Genomic DNA, 19526 nt, shown 5'->3' with positions numbered 1-19526 from the left:
TTCTCCATCTGCCCATGTCTGCTAAAAGTAGGGACATAACGTAAACATTAGTGTTTCATCCTGCACACACACGCACACACACGCACACACACACACACATACACACATACACACACACACACACCACAATAAAAATATAAAAGTAATATTTTAAGTGATATGTAAGAATAAGAACATAGAAAATAACTTGTATAATAACTTAAACTTTTGTTCATATTAACAATACATCATTGAGCATTCTAACTCACATTAGTCATTCATCAGGCATTGAGAACACAGTATACATGTCACTTTAGTAAGCACCAAGGAATATAACAATAAGCACACTTCCTACAGGAAGTCATATTGCCTCTGTTCACTTTCCCCCTCAATCCAGAGAACAAACAACAGAAATATCATGGAGACTTTAGCTTTTGCCCAAGGAGGAATTTGTCTCTTGCAAAAAAAAAAAAAAAAAAAAAGGAAGAGATCAATCCTTTGAATAAAATATAAAAGTTTACTCTTGGGGTGCCGGGTAAGCATTTGACTTCAGCTCAGGTCATGATCTTGTGGTTCATGAGTTTGATCCCTGCCATCCAACTTTGTGCTAACAGCTCAGAGCCTGGAGCCAGCTTCAGTTTCTGGGTCTCCCTCTCTCTCTGCCCCTCCCCTGCTTATTCTCTCTCTCTCTCTCTGTCTCTCTCTCTCTTTCTCTCTCTCTCTCTCAAAAATAAATAAACTTTATTTACTTTTTAAGTGACTTTATTGCTTATGTTCGCTCTTTAAATGACTTCATAGCGTATCATATTGTAAAAATTCCTCCTCAAGAGGAGGAATAAGAAATTTCTGGTTTGGGCCTACTTAATAAGTACCTAAATAAAATAAATTTTAAAATATATAAATAATTTTGAATAACTCTAAAATAGCCATACACTTCCTTTTTTTAAAGTTAACCATGGGCTCATTTGTTTTGTTTTATTGTTCTTTGTGAAAGCACCATTTCCTGGCTTCAAAACCTAAGGAAAAGTAGAAATTTGTTTTAATTATCAAAAATTTCTGGAAGAAGTGATTTTTGAATAAAATTATCTGGATAAAATGCCTACTTGGTTAAAGGGTGTATAAATTCATTACTCTTCAGCATCTCAATTCCTTTCCTCCCCCTCATTTCTATTACAAAGAAAATATGGGTACAGAGTCACACAAGAATTCTTTAGATTCTGTAGAATGTGTATTTTCTTCATAAAGCACATTCTGATTACTGTGTCACATAAAGTCATGATACTACTAATTCTGTAAAAAAGAAAGAAGAAACTACCCATTTCCAACTTTTGAACCATGTTAAGCTTCATTTGAATACAAAAAGCCTTTATACATTGCTATTTATTAACATTATTTTTATAAATGTTATATTTAAATTTCATGTATTTATTTACTTACTTGCAATTTTTAATTGTGAGAAATGTTAGAGATTTAGGGCAGTATGGAAAAAAAAAGAAACTTAAAACTTTTATGGAAAATATAACTACAGAACACGTAAGACTGAAAATAATACATTATTTTTATTTGCATGTAGTTCTTTTAATAATATTAGACAAAAAAACATTTTAAATTAGACCTAATAGTATTGTTATAGCAAAAGATGGGGTAACTTGTTCTTAAATCTTCAAGGCCAGTACGAATTAAAAACCATCTGCAGTTAGTTTTAAGATTCTATATAGGATCTGGATACAGTGACCCAACTTGATCTGTCATGGCAGGATCCTTACCTAATACATGTTTTTTTTATATTACCACTTCCTCAAGGACCTAGGACTGTGCCTTATGTTTAGTAGGCCCTTAATAAATTCTGAATGAACTGTTACCTGTTTTATGCTCCATTAATAAAACTAAGACCTCTGGGATCAGACAGTACTTTATACTTTTGCGTCAACTGACTTTCCATCTTGAAGATTCCCATTCATCTTCTGTTTCCCTAGATCAGTGCTTATGAAATTAACCAAGTAAAATAAACACATTTGGTATTTGATCCATATCAAAAAGCCCTTAAAAATGCTTTGATGTGCAAGCAATAGCACTCAGTGTCCTCTTTGGTCTTCAGTGTCCCCTCATTTGACAACTTTGTGGTTCTTGCCTTAAAGAAGTGGGAGAATCTTTTTTGTTTTAGCTTATTATTTATCCATAAAGGAAGCCTTTCTGGAAGTTAAAAGACATATTTTAGAAAGGAGAAGCATACCCGCACACAAAGTTAAAATTTGATTCTCACGTCTTTAGATGAAGAGATCACCAGACTCACCAATATCCCAGAATTGAGTTTTGTGTTTCCTTAGTGAAGTGGTTCTAAGACTTTACATTACCATAAATCCAATCTTGCTTGTTGATGATATCAAGTTTCTTTAAAGTACTTTCTGTTGGGTTTGTTAAGAGTTACTTAATTTTCTTTTCTGGTATCAATCTAATTATAACCAACAAAAAGTTAAGCAATGTCAATATACTAGATTGTGTGGGTAGAATGCTCAAGTTTTAAGCTGCCCTCTCTTATTTAGAAAGATGTCCTGAATTCCTTTATCTGACATGGAGCCTAACCATAGAACATCTGGTTTTCTCCTACCTATTTGAAATTCACAGTGTAATCAATAGCCTCGCTAAATCCAGGGGGTGCTGTACCCATAGAGCTTTATGTCTGAGTAATATATGGATGTGCTTGTGGGCTTGTTTCTGCATCTTCCCACAAACTAGCTGGGAGTCTGAGAAACTTCATTAAAAAGACATTTGTCCGGATGCTAGAGGAAAAGGAAAATCCTCCACAGACTATTTACCTAATTTCCAGCCAATACAGGATTACTCCCACCAGGAATCATTTATTGCTTTACTGGCCTAAGTGATGGCACTGTTAGCATCTCTTTTGGCTGATTGCTTTGCAATCTAGTTGCTTTCAGATGTGAGAAAAGCTACCTTAATATTCATACAGAACTTCTGTCTCGCTTCATTTCTTCCAACATTGATCTTACCGTGTCCCGTGGGCAAAGTTTATCCTCTGCTTATTGAAACCCAAATGTATCAGAGTCACACAAGGAAGGTGTTTGGGAAAAGGCTTGTGCACATTTTAGTCAGCCCACCAAAATGTTCCCAATGGCTGCTTATTTCATTTGCTTCTCTCCTGCCTACCCTTACGGGAGACCACAGTCACTGGCCAGCAGATTGTAAATTTACCAATTGATACTGAAAACAGATTATGGTGTGATTGGATTAATTTATGCACTGCTTGTTGGAAGCTTGATATCCTAACTTCAGCTCGGACTTGATATGAAAGGAATTTTTAAAATTCTGAACATATAGTCTGTTAACAAGATTCGGGTTTGTTGCTCACAACTGTTTTGCAAATAAAATGATGGGATCTTGAGAAAGCTTTAGCAAGAGGAGTGTCTGGGATGCCAAAGAATGTCACAAGAGCAGGACTTAAAAGAAGAAAAATAAAATCTAAGCAATGTGAGAAAACATCCTATGTTATTGTAGCTGAGTGCCTCAGGTGGCTTCCTCTATGTCATCCACTGATTCTAACTGCTCACAGAAATAACTCTCTGAAGTGAAGAAATGGAATATTAGCTGTATTCTTCTATGTGTTTGCATATAAATTCAACTCCCAAATGTGTTCTTATAAATTTTCTACTTAATAGACATTCTAGAATTCAAAATCTAAAAAAACTAATTACAGTTCCACAAATGTACCAATAGAAAAAGGTATCACCTGTGGTGAAATATCATTAATTAAATTTGGATGATACCACAATTCTGGTTATTTCTGGCTCAATTCTCTTCAATACTGCTTTTACAACTGTTGCACACCTACTGGAAAGCAGTGCTTCCAATAATGTGGTGTTAAAAAAGCCTTCTTTCTTCCCTGCTGTGTTTTTAAGAAAAATTCAGAACAGGTATGTGAGCTGTGCCATAACCCCATTCTTGACTCTGTATCTAATATCTCATTCCCAGGCACCTGTTTTGCACATACCACAAGGACTGCTCAAAACCCAGTTATAAGACAAAATGTGCAGTCCCCTTGTAGGGTAATAATGATAATTTGCCACAAAGTCGTGTCAGATGGATGGACCTCTTGCAGCATGAAAGAGGTGGGGGTCTGCCTCTCTAGGAGCCATGGCCAGCACCCTTTCTGTTCTGAGATGTTACACTGGGACTCAAACCACTGCTGTACCTTCTGGGGACACTTTTATAAGGAGATTGGAAGAAAAAAAAGTGGGGACAACTTTTCAAAGAGGAATTGAATTTAGCTTTTTGTAAAAAAGAGTCTATTTTCATGACAGATTTTTTGACACATAGAAAATAACATTTTTTCACAAAACATAATGGTATTAATAGTCTCAGACTTTCTTTGAAGTAGCCAAAATACCTTGTTCAATTGTGTGTGTGTTTTAAAATATTTATTATTTTTGTCTGTTTCATTATGCTTTCATGCTGTATATCCACTAACATGCTGATATGTTTTCCCAACAAATAGGTCGTCATGGAGATGGAGGTTATTGGCCAGTTGATACTAATTTGATTGATAGAAGCACTCTCAATGGTAAGTCTATCAATTAGATTCTATTGGATTAGTTATATTAATTAAATGGTTAATTCTAGAGTGTCTGAGGCAATTTTTTTACTTACTGAAAGTGTTAAGAATCCCAGACCTAGGATTTTAGTGGGGTAATAGAAGTATTAAGTTATATATATAAAAAAGAAATATGAAGTTATTAGCAAACCTGTAGTACATTCTACCAGGAGATAATGCCAATGAGAGTTGAGTGCACAAAATAGTTGAAAAGTTCAAGCATGGAAAATTTTATAAATGATTCAGAGTTGTTAATAATATAATATCTAAATTTTAAAGTGTTATATGTATTTCAAAGGTTTCCAGGGGCTCCTGGGTGGCTCAGTCGGTTGAGACTTCAGCTCAGGTCATGATCTCACGAGTTGCAAGTTCGAACCCCACATCAGGCTCACTGTGTCAGCACAGAGCCTGCTTCAGATCCTCTGTCCCCTCCCCTCTGTCCCTCTCCCACTCTCTCTCTCTCACATTAAAAAAATAAAGGAATAAAATGTCTCCAAAAATTTAATATTATTAGAGAAACGTGATCTCTAAGGGAGATTGAACTGAAACCCACTTAGTTTCCTAAACTGAAGTCACTAAGAATTTTTGCTTAGAGAATTTACTCTTCAGAATCCTTTAGCAACTTATTGCTAATTTTTCTTCACACTCTAAGGATTAAACGTTTATTTCTGCTCATCCTGATAGACCATTCATACGCTTCAGGGTCAGCCAGAAATAATATCTAGCACTGCACAGAAGAGCAGTTGGTGTTAGTGTTGGAGCTGTCTTCTAAGATCTTGTCCTCAGTTTTGCTGAAACAGAAACTTTGGGAGAATGAATTAATACAAGCCAAACTTCTAAGGGACTGATGTATATATGATAAGTTCCTTTCATAGGTTTTTAAAAATTTGTTCAGTTGCTGTTGTTTGGTTTGGTTTGCTAGATATATAGTTCATACATTCAAAACACAAATATGAAAACTTGTGTACTCATCAGCAAGGTTAAAATATAAAATATTCAACATATAATTGAAATCTGTTATATATCTCTGCCTTATCACATGCTTCTCCACCATTTCCTCCATTCCCCATTGATGTAACCACTCTCCCAAATATGGTTTTTACTATATAGATATATATCCCTAAACATTATAATATTACTATACATGTTTATCACTTTATAAAAATGGCATCATAGGATACGTATCTAGTTGCATCTTGCATTCATCTTTAATTTTGTTTTTAAGATTCATCTGTGTGTTTACAAATACTCCTAGTATTTTATTTTATGAAAATAACACAATATGTTTATACAACAATTTTAGCAGGTTTTCATGAAAAATTTGATTTCTGAATAGATAAATATTCATTTGAATGCTCTTCTATTTAAAAATCCATATGGGTTGGGACACCTGGGTGGCTTCGTCGGTTAAGCTTCCGACTTCGGCTCAGGTCATGATCTCACAGCTTGTGAGTTTGAGCCCCACATCGTGCTCTGTGCTGATGGCTCAGAGCCTGGAGCCTGCTTCGGATTCTGTGTCTCCCTCACTCTCTGCCCCTCCCCCACTCGTGCTCTGTCTCTCTCTCTCAAGAATAAATAAAAATTAAAAAAAATTTTTTTAATAAAAACAAAAATCCATATGGGAAGCCAAATTGCAATCTAAAAGTTGCTTACTGAGTGAGAAATTGGAATAAGGGGTTCAGCTAAGTGATTATTTCCTATTATAGGTAATGATAACCTAATGCACCTATTTTCTCAAAGAGGACATGTATGTATGTGCAGTAGACCAGATGCTCCATTTAAAGGCTCAGCATCCCTCCTCTGTCCAGTATTGGATTCAGGAACATATATTTACCTGTTGACTTCTTTTCTAATTACCAGGCATACCCTCTTCTGCTATTAATGCAGTTTACTTAACCAGATAAGTATAAGTTCTTACATTTAAGCTTCCTAAATATATTCCAATCATACCTGTCTAAGGTTGTACCCAGAATGCTCTCTCCAGGTTGCTACAGTCCTCACCACCTCCTATTGTCTTGTATACACATCCTCTACCCACATCAAGTAACATTATTGTCTCCTATAGGTATTTGAGGATTAGACACCTTCTATAGCTGGTGCCTGGATCTGATAGTTTCCAGGCTCTCAGACACACAAGGGACACTTTAGGAAGCTCACAACAGAAAGTTGAGAGGAGGGATGTGTTGGGACTGAAAACAGACGAAGAGCATGTTCCTTCAATAGGTTTAGATAATGATGGTTCCCTTCCCAAAACTGTGCAAGTTTTATCAACTCATTCTTTTGCTTCAGATTTTATCTCAAGAGTCAACAATATGCCAAACACACTTCATGCATTCAAGTAATCAGTTAGAAATGCCCCTAAGCCATCACTGTGTGCAAGGTGCTTGCTATGAACTATGCACACAGATTGAAAACTAGACCTCCACAGGAACAACAAATGAAGAGGGGGAATTACCCAGGTGGACAAGGCAGAGGAATACGCTTCAGGAAGATGAAAGAGAGTGAGAAAAATCTCAGGGATATGAAGGAGGGTAAAAGAAGGTCATCATTGAAATCGTGTGGGGAAATAACATTGTAGTGTTTTTTGCCCTGAGATGGGTTCTAGGTTTAGAGTCCATGCCAAGAATTAGCATGATCCCCTTTTTAGAGTCATCCTGCAGAGCTGATTTTCAGATATGGTTTCTACAGAGAGTTTCAAAATGGAATTCATCCGCAGCTAAGGGCTGACTATCTATACTGGCACAGGATGGTGTTTTTTGAAGAGACAGAGTGCCAAGAAATTAAGAGAGAGCCAGAACAGTTAATTGAGAAGGAACAATTGTCCCTTCGCTGTTTCTACCCTCTAATAAGCAGTGGTCATGCATGTTAAAGGTGGAGCAAGTGTAAGCCACAAACATAAAACTAGGCATTCTCTTAAACGACATGTCCTGAAGAACTCTAATTTTGAATAGAATTTTCAAGTTTAGCAAGTAAAAATACAGGAGGCCAGAAAATTTGAATCCTTTCTAATCACCTATATATATGAGATAAAGGAAAATATTGCAAGAAATTTCCATTTCAATGTATGTATGCATCTCAAGGTGCACATGTATAGGTGACTACAAATAACTGAAATTTGATTGAGCCTCCTGTATTTTTAATTACTAAATATAGCAGTCCTAATTTTGGATCAAGTTTGAAAGTTTGGTATTGACTATTTGAATTTGCCCTTCAAAATAAAGTGAGATTTCTGAAAAGAAACCCCAGACCAAATTTGATGCTAACAGGTTAAGTCAACAAGAACTTTTCACAGGAGTCAGATCTCAGATGAAAAGAATTATAGTAATTGATGGGAATGCATGTTATTGTATTCTTTTTTTTTTTGCCATTTAAGATTCCTAGTCAGAAAAATAATTGCAATTAAATTAGTCTGATATACATTATATCACTAGAGAAAGTCATGAAGATAAAATAGAGGAACAATAGCCAGTGACTTTGAACCAGTTTAGATAGATCATTGCCCATCACCCCTTCTCAATTTTCTGCAACACATAATGATGTTTTAGGTGTTTCATGTTAAATGAATGGGATGAACAAAGCACCTGAATCATTTCTAGAATCTTTACTGGAATCACAAATTATTACAGGCTACTTGATTGAATTGATAACCTCTAAGAGACATGGATGGTGGAGAGCAAACTCAATCTGTTTCCCATTCTATTTTTCTAACTGATAAATGATGGTAAATATGTAATTTGACTTTAGCTTAGGTTATTACGAGCAAATCAGCAAAGGCATCTGAAAAACCCTACCTTTCTAATTAAAGTTCTGCTAATGTCTTATTATGCCTTAAGAAGGGTTATAATTTCCAATCCAATGTACAAATGAAACCTTGACTGATAAAACTCCAAACCCACCCAACCTAGGCTGAGTCAACAAAAACATTTTAAAATCTGAGCTTTTAAACCTCATACACCAGGAAATTTTCATATATCTCCCCTTAGAGTGACAGAATTAGAGTTTCCCTATCTCTCCCTACACTTCCTGTATTCATCCTTCAAAGAATTATAATAGAATAATGGCTTATTGTCGGGATCCTCAAGCTAGTTTCAAATAAATTTAGACCTCACTAGTCACTTACTTTCTCTTACAGCATGCCACTCTTTAAAAATGCACTCTTGGAATTCAAATAAAAACAAAGCTATAGTTCATGTTTACTCTTGTAGTTGTAAGCCCTTAATTAAATTGAGGAAACTGAAGAGGCTTCCTAAATTATTTTCTTATGACAGATAGAATCAAAGCTAATAGGTACTGATATGGTAGTATTTTACTTTTATGGTGTATTCAATTTTGTGGTCCACAGTCTCAAAGCAGGAAAATCTTCAACTTCTGAAAATGTGATTTTGTAGTTTCTATTTGTATGAATACAACACTGAAAATCACTTCAATCTTGCTGTTCTCATTGGGAAAGATAAATCAGCAATTTTTTTTGTTGATGGATCTGTGTGTAATTTATAAAATTAGTAATTTTGGTTAAGAGATCTATAATCCCTATAAATATGTGGTTGTATTGATCTCAACCTTTAAAACCCAAATTAACTTTGATAAGTTGATGCTTTGGTGAAATATTTCTAAAAATCAATATCATTAATTTTTAGATATTCAGAATCATATTAGGTGTTCTGTAAAATATGCCTTACACTGTGTGTTTGGGAGAAAAGATCATGACTTGACCCTTACTCTTAAAACCTTTTATTTTATTACTTTCAGAATGCAGTAATATTTTAAGTAATCTAAATAAAATAGACATAAAAGCTCTTCCATATTTGCATGAAATGATCATTCTGAGGTTGGTGAGCTATTGTAAGCACTCAACAGACACCTTAATGCCAAAGGAAAGGTCCAGAAATAAAACTTTACATCATTCATAGAAAGGTAATTGGAGTGGTCCAGGGTATCAAGTTTTAGTCTATAAGGGGCGCTGCCTACCTGCCGTCCAACCATTATCTATCGCAAATGATTTGAAAGATCCCAGACTAATACCAACCCCCAGGTTCTAATACGACTTTGCCAAGGATTAGAACTGTGTGAATCAAGTCACTTAAACTCTTGGGATCTTAGTTTTTCATCTGAACATAGAAAATGTTAAGCTAGATCAGGATTCCTCTACCTCAGAGCTATTGTTATTTGAGACTGGATAATTTTTTGTTGTGGGGCTTATCCTATGCATCCCTGGCTTTTATGCACTACATGCCAAGGGTATTTCCCCTCTACCATGTTTTAAGAACCAAAAATACCTCTACACTTTGCCAAATTTCCCCTTAGGGAGCAAAATCTCCTCAGTTAAAAACCGCTGATCTAGATCACCAATTCCCCAAAGGTTGTTCCAAGGTAAATGGGTCCCATGAGAAGCTCTGAGAAAAAATGGTGCATGGTCACATAAGTATTGGGAACTTTGGCCACTCACTTCTCTTTTGCCTGGTTCTCCCCTTTTACCTGAATACTAGAGGTGTTAGTCTTGAGAAAGCATCTCCACTAACTCTATACTCTTGATTCGGTGACCTTGTCCACTCCCATCTGTGTGCCAGCTCCGAAATTTATATTTTTAACCCAGACCTTCTAGCTGCCTCTTTATAATTTATCATAAGATCTCAACCCTGACATAGTCAAGACTGAGCTTTTGTTTTTCCTTTCTTGGTCTTTCACCCTCTCCCTCATCTCAGACATAGGACAATCACTTAAGTCTAAACGTGCCCGATGCTTCCTTTTTTCCTCCTCCATATGCAATCTGCTTTTGATTATTCATTCTCAGATTGTGTTTTGCACCTGTCTACTTTGCTTGACTGCCATGGCCACCATTTCAGTTGAAGTTATCACTCCTTCTCACCTGGAGAATGTTAACATCTTCTTAGCTGGTCTCTCTGCTTTCACCAGCAACATCTTCCTTCCTGAAAGCCCTTAAATGGTCTGTGATTGTACTGAGAATAACTGAATGTGACCTACAGGGCTCTTGAATGAACTGGGTCTTGTTTCTCTCTCCAGCCTCATTTTGTGCCATTTCCCTTTTGCTCCCAATGTTCCAGACATATGATCTTCTCTCAGTTCCTTTGTAAAGAAAGAGGAGCTAACTCCTAGGATACTCCATGATTCTGCCTCCATGTTACTTCTGTAATGAGGCCTTTCATGACCTCTCTTCTCCTCCAAGAACTGTTATGTTCTCATATTGCATCTTTCTTTTGAACTCTACTTTTTAAAAATACCAATTATAGTTTTAATTTTATATTTGTTTCATGATCTGTTTCATACATCTTTTCCAGTAAGTTGTAACCTCCATGAAGTCAACAATCATGCCTCTTTGAGGGGTGTGAGGGGGGAGCAATCACAATATTCTAATTTGATACTTACCTAGTTGTGTTCTTGGGAGGAGGCAAGCCTAGGATCCTCCTACTCGGGTGCCTCCCCAGTAGTTTCCAATTCTAATTTGGAAACTGTTCTCAGACCACACAATGTATAAGACAATGACATGCAAATTATTATGAAACAATATAAGCATGGCCCTATAAATACGTTTTAGTGGTTCGATAGCCTGGCTATTGCTCCCTCTCTGTTCTTCCAGAAAAATAGCTCAGAAATGGGGTTTTCATTCTTCCTAGTAAGAGCTATGGGTTGATCCCAGGTGAGAAATGACCCAGACAAGGTACATGTTTTAGGAATGGAAAAGATAGGCCATTTAATATATATTGATTTTTTCCTCTGTTCTAACTAGTTGGGCAGGCTGAAGGCTACATCACAACTGTATGTATATACCTCTTATATTTTTCTTTTAGGCTGCTTGAATCCTTTCATGAATTTTCTCTGCCCATCACCATCCCCCTCCCCAGCTTTACTGAGGTATAATAGACATATAACACTGTATAAATTTAAGGTGTACAATCTGTTAATTTGCTACACTTATAGACTGTAAAACAATCACCACCATAGTGTTAGCTGACATCCCCATCACATCACATAATTACCATTTATTTTTTTGTAATGAGAAAATTTAAGATTTGTAATCTATGCAACTTTCAAGTATATAGTACAGTATTATTAACCATAATCACCATGATGTACATTGTCACCCCAGAATTTGTTCATCTGATAACTGGAAGTGTATACCTTTTGACCAACATCTCCCCATTTCCCCCAACCCCCAGTCTTGGTAGCCACCATTCTACTACTGTCTGTTTCTATGAGTTCAGCTTTTTCAGATTCCACAGACAAGTGATATCATGTAGATTTGTCTTTCTATGTCTGGCTTATTTCATTAGCATAATGCCCTCAAGGTCCATCCATGTTCGGATCACAGCGTCATATCCCAGGCACCTAACTGGATCTTCAGTACATTTTTCTAGAATAATTGGGTATATTCTTTACTGTGCCTGCCCTATCTCTCCTAGCAATTCACAGTTCACATTAGCATGTTCAAAATTCTGAGATTTGAGAAAGGAAATATGTTTTCCAACTTAATTGACCAAGGAACTTCCTCCCAACCCCATAATGCTGATTAATATTTCATTTTAGGGAACATTGGGCTAGATTATCTGTAAAGTTTCTTCCAGCTGGTTGACTATATAGCACTTTATTTCAGGGGGAGATGCTTTGAAATATTCAATGCCATAGGAATTTCTGTTCAAATTCAAAGACCTGTAAAATTATTGAGACATATGTTGAGCTCAAAGTGTTATAATAACAAAATTGTTATCAGGGAAGACTGCAAATGTAGGAAAGAAGTTTAGTCCCAAGCAATCATTGGATCTGTTCTCTCCCAAATACTCTAAAAATTAAAGACATTATTATTTCATGAAACCAATTTTCCAATTATTACTTGAGACTTTAGGCCCATAAGATTATGAAGTATATATTTATTTTTATTAAATGTAGTAGAAAAAGGTTGAAACATTTTATGGCAATCAAACGTTATGAAAATAAAAAATGGATGGAATGCCCATGTGACTTTTCAAAATTTAATTCTCTTCTCACCAATTTTAATGAAACGCACCTAAGTCTTTGATTACCAAGACACTGGATACCCAAGCTATTTTAGTAACAACAGGAACAGATGTATCAGGACACTATATTTTTCTTTAAGTTGGAAAGATCACATAGAATGAATATTGAAGCGCTTCATAATGTCTATTGAGTGCCAACCCTGTGTCAGGGCCTGTGGCCAGTGTGTTGCATCCATTATCTCATGAAATAATCACAGTGTCCAGAAGGATATTTGCAAATCTCTGAATTACATCATGAAGCTTCCCCTCTGAAGCCCAAAAGATAGCAAATGTCATCTTGCCTCTTCTGGAGTCAGGCTGTCTTCCAGAACTCTTATCTGTAGTGATCTAGATTGATGAGCTCTAACATTTTCCCTAATTTGCAACAGTCTTTTGATGTGTTCAAATATATGGTTGATTGTCATTATTTGCAGATTATTATTGTGAATTCACTTACTGCTAGAATTTATTTTTAACCACCAAAATCAATACCTGTAATGCTTTTATGGTCATTGTGGACATGCGCAGAGCAGCCAAAAGTTTGAGTAGCCCAGTGCTCACGAACTCAGCTGAAATAAACAAGATGACCCTCTGCCTTATTGTTTCAGCTCTCACAGTGTAAACAAGCGTCCTTTCTACAGTGTATGTAGTGCCAATTTTTTTTTACATTTTTGTGCATTTTTTAGTGGTGGTTTCAGGGTTTAAAGTGGCCTTAAATGTAGTGCTGAAGTGCTGTTTACTGTTCCTACATGCAAAAGGCTGTATGCTGTAGCTTATGGAGAAAATGTGCGTGTTAATTAAGCTTCACTCAAGCATGAGTTATGATGTTGTTGACTGTGAGTTCAATGTCAATGAATGAACATTATGTATTAAATAAAGTGTCTTTAAAAAGAAACACATATAAAACAAGGTTATATATTGATTGATAAAAATGTTGTAACCAGAGGCTCCCAGGAACCTAACACTGCATTGCCTCCAGCAGCAATACTTAGTATTCCTTAATTCAGTGTTTACAGCAACTCTACAGAACAAATTACCACAGATAATGAGGGTCAGCGACATCAAAAGATTCCATTCCACTTGACTTTCTTAACTGCCCATTGATGTCAAATATTCTGATTGTTCAGCCTTGGAATTGAGATGGGGAAATTAATGAAAGACCTTGAATATCAACTTTCAAACTGATGGGAACTTTTATGAGGAAGGCGTAAAGGCCTGGTATCAAAGATTTATAATGGGAGTCCTCATGATCCCTAACTCTCTAAGGCAAATGGCATCGATATAATCTCATTCATGTTCAGCAAAGTCCAGAGTCATTGCTTTCAGACTTGAAACATGATGTCTTTCTGGGTGGGGAGGAAAAAGAAATGAGTAGAAATTTGAAAAATTCTAGTTTACAAGGTTTTAAAAATGTTCATTAGGTGTACTGCTCTGTATGACTGAAACTAAGTTTGTCAGAAATGGTGAACTGTTAAATTGAAGTCATGCTAATAAAAATCCACGATATCTCCAACTGTCTTCATTGTAAGTTCTCACATAAAAGGTTAATTTATTCCAATCAATTAATTTATTAAGCACAGAAAGGGCATATTGAGATACTACTGTAAAATGACTTTTTAAATTGTAAGTAAAACTATGATACAGAAAGTTCTGACCTTTTATTACTTGCCTCATTCCTTTGCAGTAAATGTAAAAATTACTTCAAGGGTATCTTATTTCTTTCACTTATAAGAGAATGTTTAACAGAAAGTGCTATTTAAACACTTTTGATGAGTCCCTCCCCTGAGATTCAAGTTATATCAGAAGTGCTTAATATTTTTCCAATAACAATGAATCAGCAATAATTTAAATTTAGGTGACTATTGTTTCAAAAAAACAATGATTCTTAGATAACTTGTCAAAAGATAGTGTTTTGGTTTTGATTTTGATTTATTCCCTGTCAGGTGCTGAGATGGTCATTTTGTATGTATTTTCTCTAATTCTGACAATACCTGTAAAAATAAGTATTATTTCCATTTTGCAGACAAAGTCACTGAGGGTGTAAAAGGCCTAAATACTTCACTCAGGAGGTATAAAAAGCTAACATAGCTTGTTAAAGAAGCACATTCAAACTTAGGTCTAGGAAAATATACAAAATCATTGCTTTCTGTGACTTTTTACATTAATTTTTAAGTATATATTTTAAATGTTTTTATTTATTTTTGAGAGAGACAAAGAGAGAGAGAGAGACAGAGCACAAGCGGGGAGGGGCCAGAGAGAGGGAGACACAGAACCTGAAGCAGGCTCCAGGCTCCAAGCTGTCAGCACAGAACTTGACTTGGGGCTCGAACCCACGGACTGTGAGATCATGACCTGAGCCGAAGTCGGATGGACACTTAACCGACTGAACCACCCAGGCGCCCCTATATGTGTATATTTTAAATGTTTATATTTTAGAGAGAGAGAGAGAAGGAGAGAACGAATGAGGTGGGGAGGGACAGAGAAAGGGGGACAAAGGATCCAAACTGGGCCCTGCGCTGACAGCAGAGAGCCCAATGCAGGACTCAAATTCATGAACGGTGAGATCATGACCTGAGCTGAAGTCAGACAACTTAACCAACTGAGCCACCCAAGCACCCTTCTTTTTTTTTAATTGTTTATTTTTGAGAGAGAGTGGGAGAGAGAGGGGGTTAGGGCAGGGGTGGGGTGGGGGAGACAGAGCATCCCAAGCTGGCTCTGTGCTGACAGCAGAGAGCCTGATGTGGGGCTCAAACTCATGAACGGTGAGATCACAACCAGACCCAAAGTCAGGTACTTAACCGACTGAGCCACCCAGGCACCCCTTTAAATTAATTTATAAATAAAACAAGCTACTGTTTACCTTTTAAACGTTGTTACTTCTAATGAATAACGTAACATAGGACATAATATTTCTAATTGATTACTGAATATTTAAAGAAAGAAATTTAAGGTGTCATTAGCCATTCTTGTTTACCTAAGCAAATTATAACAAAAAATGTCTTGTCTGTTATTTTCACCTAAATATTGTCTACCATGAGGTACTACTGCAAGACAAGAGAACATTCATATCAGGATTTTATGACACTCTTTTGAACCAAGTGACAGCTTTTAAGTGGGATTCATACACTTTTAATAGGTTGAAAATTAAATATAAAATTAAAGCTTTATAGATAGCTTCCTTAAAAAAATGGAAATAAATTGTAAGTGATTGGAGTCAAATAGTTTGTCCTTCACACCCTCGAATAAATAGTGATTTCTCATAAAGCATAGCCTCCTGTGGTTCTCATAACCCTGGAATACTCGTAGTACAAAGTAGCCTTCCTCCTGTCCCCACTTTCTACTCAATATGACAGGTTAATTCTTTAAAAAAAAAAAAAGAGAAATAATTCACGTGCTACAGATTCACCCTCTGAAGGTGTACGATGTCAGTGGTTTTTAGTTACATCCACAAGGTTGTGCCACCAGCACCACTGTCTAATTCCAGAACATTTTCACCATCCCCAAGGGAGACCCTGTACCCATTCGCTGTCCTTCCCCATTCATTCCTCCCATCCACTGGCAAACACTAATCTACATTCTGTCTCTACAGATTTGTCTATTCTGGATATTTTGTATAAGTGGAATCGTACAATATTAACCTTTTGTGTCTGGCTTCTTTCACTTAGAGTAACATTTTTAAGGTATAAGGCATGCCATAGCATGTATCAGGTCCTCATTCCCTTTTATGGCTGGGTAATATTGCACTGTATGGAAGCCCCACATTTTGTTTATCCATCCTTCAGTCAATGGGCATTTGGATTGCTTCCACTTTGGGCTATTCTAAATAGTGTTGCTATGAATGTTTCCGTATAGGATTTTGTGTGGACATATATTTAATTTTCTTCTTGGGGAGGTAACATAGATCTTTCCTCTCATTTTTCATTGCTTTTTTCCCCAGCTTCAAGAATGCCCGGAACTATAGGAACATTCACATCCTTAACAGCTTGATAAATGTGGAGCTTTCACAACCCCTAAATCTGATCTCCATTTGCCTGTCTTTTCCCAGAGCCACCCATTGGCCAGATGCACCCCCCACACGGCAGTGTCACTCCTCAAAAGAACAGCAACCTGCTTGTAATCATTGTGGTCACCGTTGGCGTCATCACAGTGCTGGTGGTAGTGATCGTGGCTGTGATTTGCACCCGGCGCTCTTCAGCCCAGCAGAGAAAGTAGGTAACAGCTGGTTCCTGAGAGGAGAGAGGTCACGGTTTGACCTATCACCTTCTTGAGTTATATTTTTGAGAAATCTCTTTTGGTGTTCTTTTTCATAATTTACCACATATTCGTTAGCCTCTGACCTGAGCAAAACCTTGCCTTTTGTTCATTTCAGGCCCATAACTTGAGTGAGTGAGGGCTAGGCTTGCAGACTTAATAATAGAATCCACCTGGAGACCCACTTGGCATTTCTGCTTGACTTGACTTCTCTGGGCCAGATCCTTCCTTTCAGAGGAGGGCACATGTTCCTTTAGCAACATTTAGAAAATGGACTTCACCATGTCCCAATTCATGGCCCTGTCTGCAATTATGTGTAAAATGTTGGAGATGTGTGTTCCTTTGAAAGTATTTATCAATTCTGGCAAGGAGGACTGTAGGCATTTAACCAATGCTTGTTGCACGAATGACTACCAAACTCAATGTAGTTATAATATAGTGGAGTATTTAGTTTGGAGACAGTACTTAGGATAGAAGAGAGATCCTAGAAATTCCCAATGTTTGGATTTCCCGTCTGTGGTTGATTCTCAGAAATTCAACGTTTTGAGGGGTTTAAAAAATTTTTCCATATTATGCAATTCTAGGTTATAGCCCATGCAGAGGATGATACATCAAAGTCAAAGTTTAGAATGGAAAGATGGTTTTAATTCAGTTTATCCCCTTCCAGCAACATCCATAACCAGCATATTAACCTTGTGTCAGAAGTTGTGGGAATCAGCAATAATCTCCTGGTTATTCTCTGCCTGTCTAGCACTTTTCAAATCCAGCCTGATATGTCCCTTTCAGCTGTACTCTCTCACTGAATTGGCTCTGATAAGATCTTCCCTTGATTTTTTTTTTCCCTTTGGCCTCAGGCATAGTGCCGGCTCTGAAAGCCTGAGGCATTGGGCCTATAGGTGGCTGATTTGACAACTATATGCTACACACAGTGTCAGAGAAAGATTCTCTAACAAATCGTTGTTTCTCTTCCCTTGCTAATACCTTAGTTTCTCTTTTTAAAAATCCTATGACCCATTTGTTGATCTGTATTGTATCTTCCAACCTTTTGAAGTGAGGTATTTAGAAATAGGATACAGGAAGATGTACAAGCTAAAGAAAGTGACATATGAGTGTAGATGCAGTCTTTGTATTTAATTTATTTATATGGCAGGACAAATTTTATATTTGGCTGCATGTGTGAAATTGGGCTATCTTCAAGTTAGTGATAGCTGATGTGCTAATCCATTGTGCTTAAACAAGAAGCCAGGCAGACTGAGCTTAACTTATTCTCATGTGTGAGCATTCTAGGAAATCATATTACACAGAACCTCCAGTGTGCTGGACATTTAGTGAGGCTCTGGAGAAAAAAGAACGGTAATGGGGTGAGGCATTCGACAGTCTCTTGGTGGAATAATCCCAAGAATGGGGCTGTGCAGACATAGAATGGGAAGACATCTATGTGACAGGCCGCTGAAGTAGAGCTGAGAAATATTCACGTGAAGGAAAGTGGGGAAGGCACCAAAACCAAGCTTGGCCTATTTCATGATGGCTTGAAAAACATGAATGTGTTCACTAAACTAAGTTTAATCATCGGAACCACCTGTAGTGGGGTGTTTTGGTTTTTTCATTTTCATCTTTTTGAGAAGAATGTTGGTGGATTATATGGACCTGATGAATTGGATTCTTGGACATATTTTGTTTCCTCACAGAGAAAATGCCAGTCTTCTCCATGTGCAAAAGTGGCATTTCATGCTATTTTTAGAAACTCTTAAATTGTCTTAGATCCCATGCTAAGCACTTCTTAAGAGCTTGAAGGTTTTATTTGGAAAGAGTAGAGGCTGAGCCCTCAATAGAACTTATTTTTAAATTAGGAGATGAATGAAAGAATAAATCACTCCATGAATGACTGAAAACCAAAGAAAGTGAATTTATAGCTTCTGTCCTACTGCCACTTTGGTTTTTCCTCAGCCTTCACTCAAAATCTCTTAATATTTACTTGGCATATTTTCACAATTTTTCCTCATCTATCTTTCCTCTGTAACAGACCCATTGCCTTTTATCCTGGCCTCTCTGTTTGTATATACTAACAGAGAAAATGTGAAAAAGAAAAATTTCTCCTTCAAGATATTCCTGAGTTTTAATTTAACTTTTCTTGATTTTACTGAGGATCCTTCCTCCTGATACCACCATCACTGAGACTTTTTGAACAAATTAAATGATGCAGATGAAAGCAAAATCAATTCCAATCTAAAACAGAAGTAATGTCCCTTACAGAACCCTCAGAAAAATGAGAGTTTCATGTAATTAATAAAGTGAAATAGGAAACACATTCATGAGCTGCTTCAATATCTCTTTACCTGTTGGTGCTGGAGACTGTAAATTGTCTTTGTGTTTTATTGGGGCTCTTGAATTGCATCCAACGGATTTGAAGCATATTTATGTGCACTGTTCGCAGTACATCATTCAAGTTAATGTCCATATATTTTATTGTATGGTTTCTCGTATACACATATTTATTTAATAATGAGGTAGTTATCTGATTGATTCACATTCTAGTTGGTAACGTTTTGTTTTTACGATATAAAATAACAGAAGGTAGAACCCAAGTTCTGGTTCTGATTCCCCACTTCTTGAATTAAATTAGTGGTGGTTAATGAAACCTAATCCCTGAATGTCAGTTTCCTCAAATGAGAAACAGGGAT

The 19526-nt window shown here is 36.6% G+C and overlaps 1 protein-coding gene across 1 annotated transcript in view; it reads left to right on the top strand.

Annotated features, from left to right (window-relative positions):
• The window catches only part of DCC (DCC netrin 1 receptor), a 753976-nt gene that overhangs the window by 672096 nt on the left and 62354 nt on the right, over positions 1–19526 (top strand). The window contains exons 22-23 of the mRNA XM_047086216.1: positions 4490–4555; positions 16640–16802. Of these exons, the coding sequence (XP_046942172.1) occupies positions 4490–4555; positions 16640–16802 (229 nt within the window). The remainder of the gene's footprint in view (positions 1–4489; positions 4556–16639; positions 16803–19526) is intronic.

This window comes from Lynx rufus, unplaced genomic scaffold (genome assembly GCF_022079265.1).
Source record: "Lynx rufus isolate CCGP_SWC_20201006 ecotype Redwood Valley unplaced genomic scaffold, mLynRuf1.p SCAF_20, whole genome shotgun sequence".
Lineage (NCBI taxonomy): Eukaryota > Metazoa > Chordata > Mammalia > Carnivora > Felidae > Lynx > Lynx rufus.
Note: the sequence above shows the minus strand (reverse complement) of the source record. Positions and strands in the feature narration are given on the sequence as shown.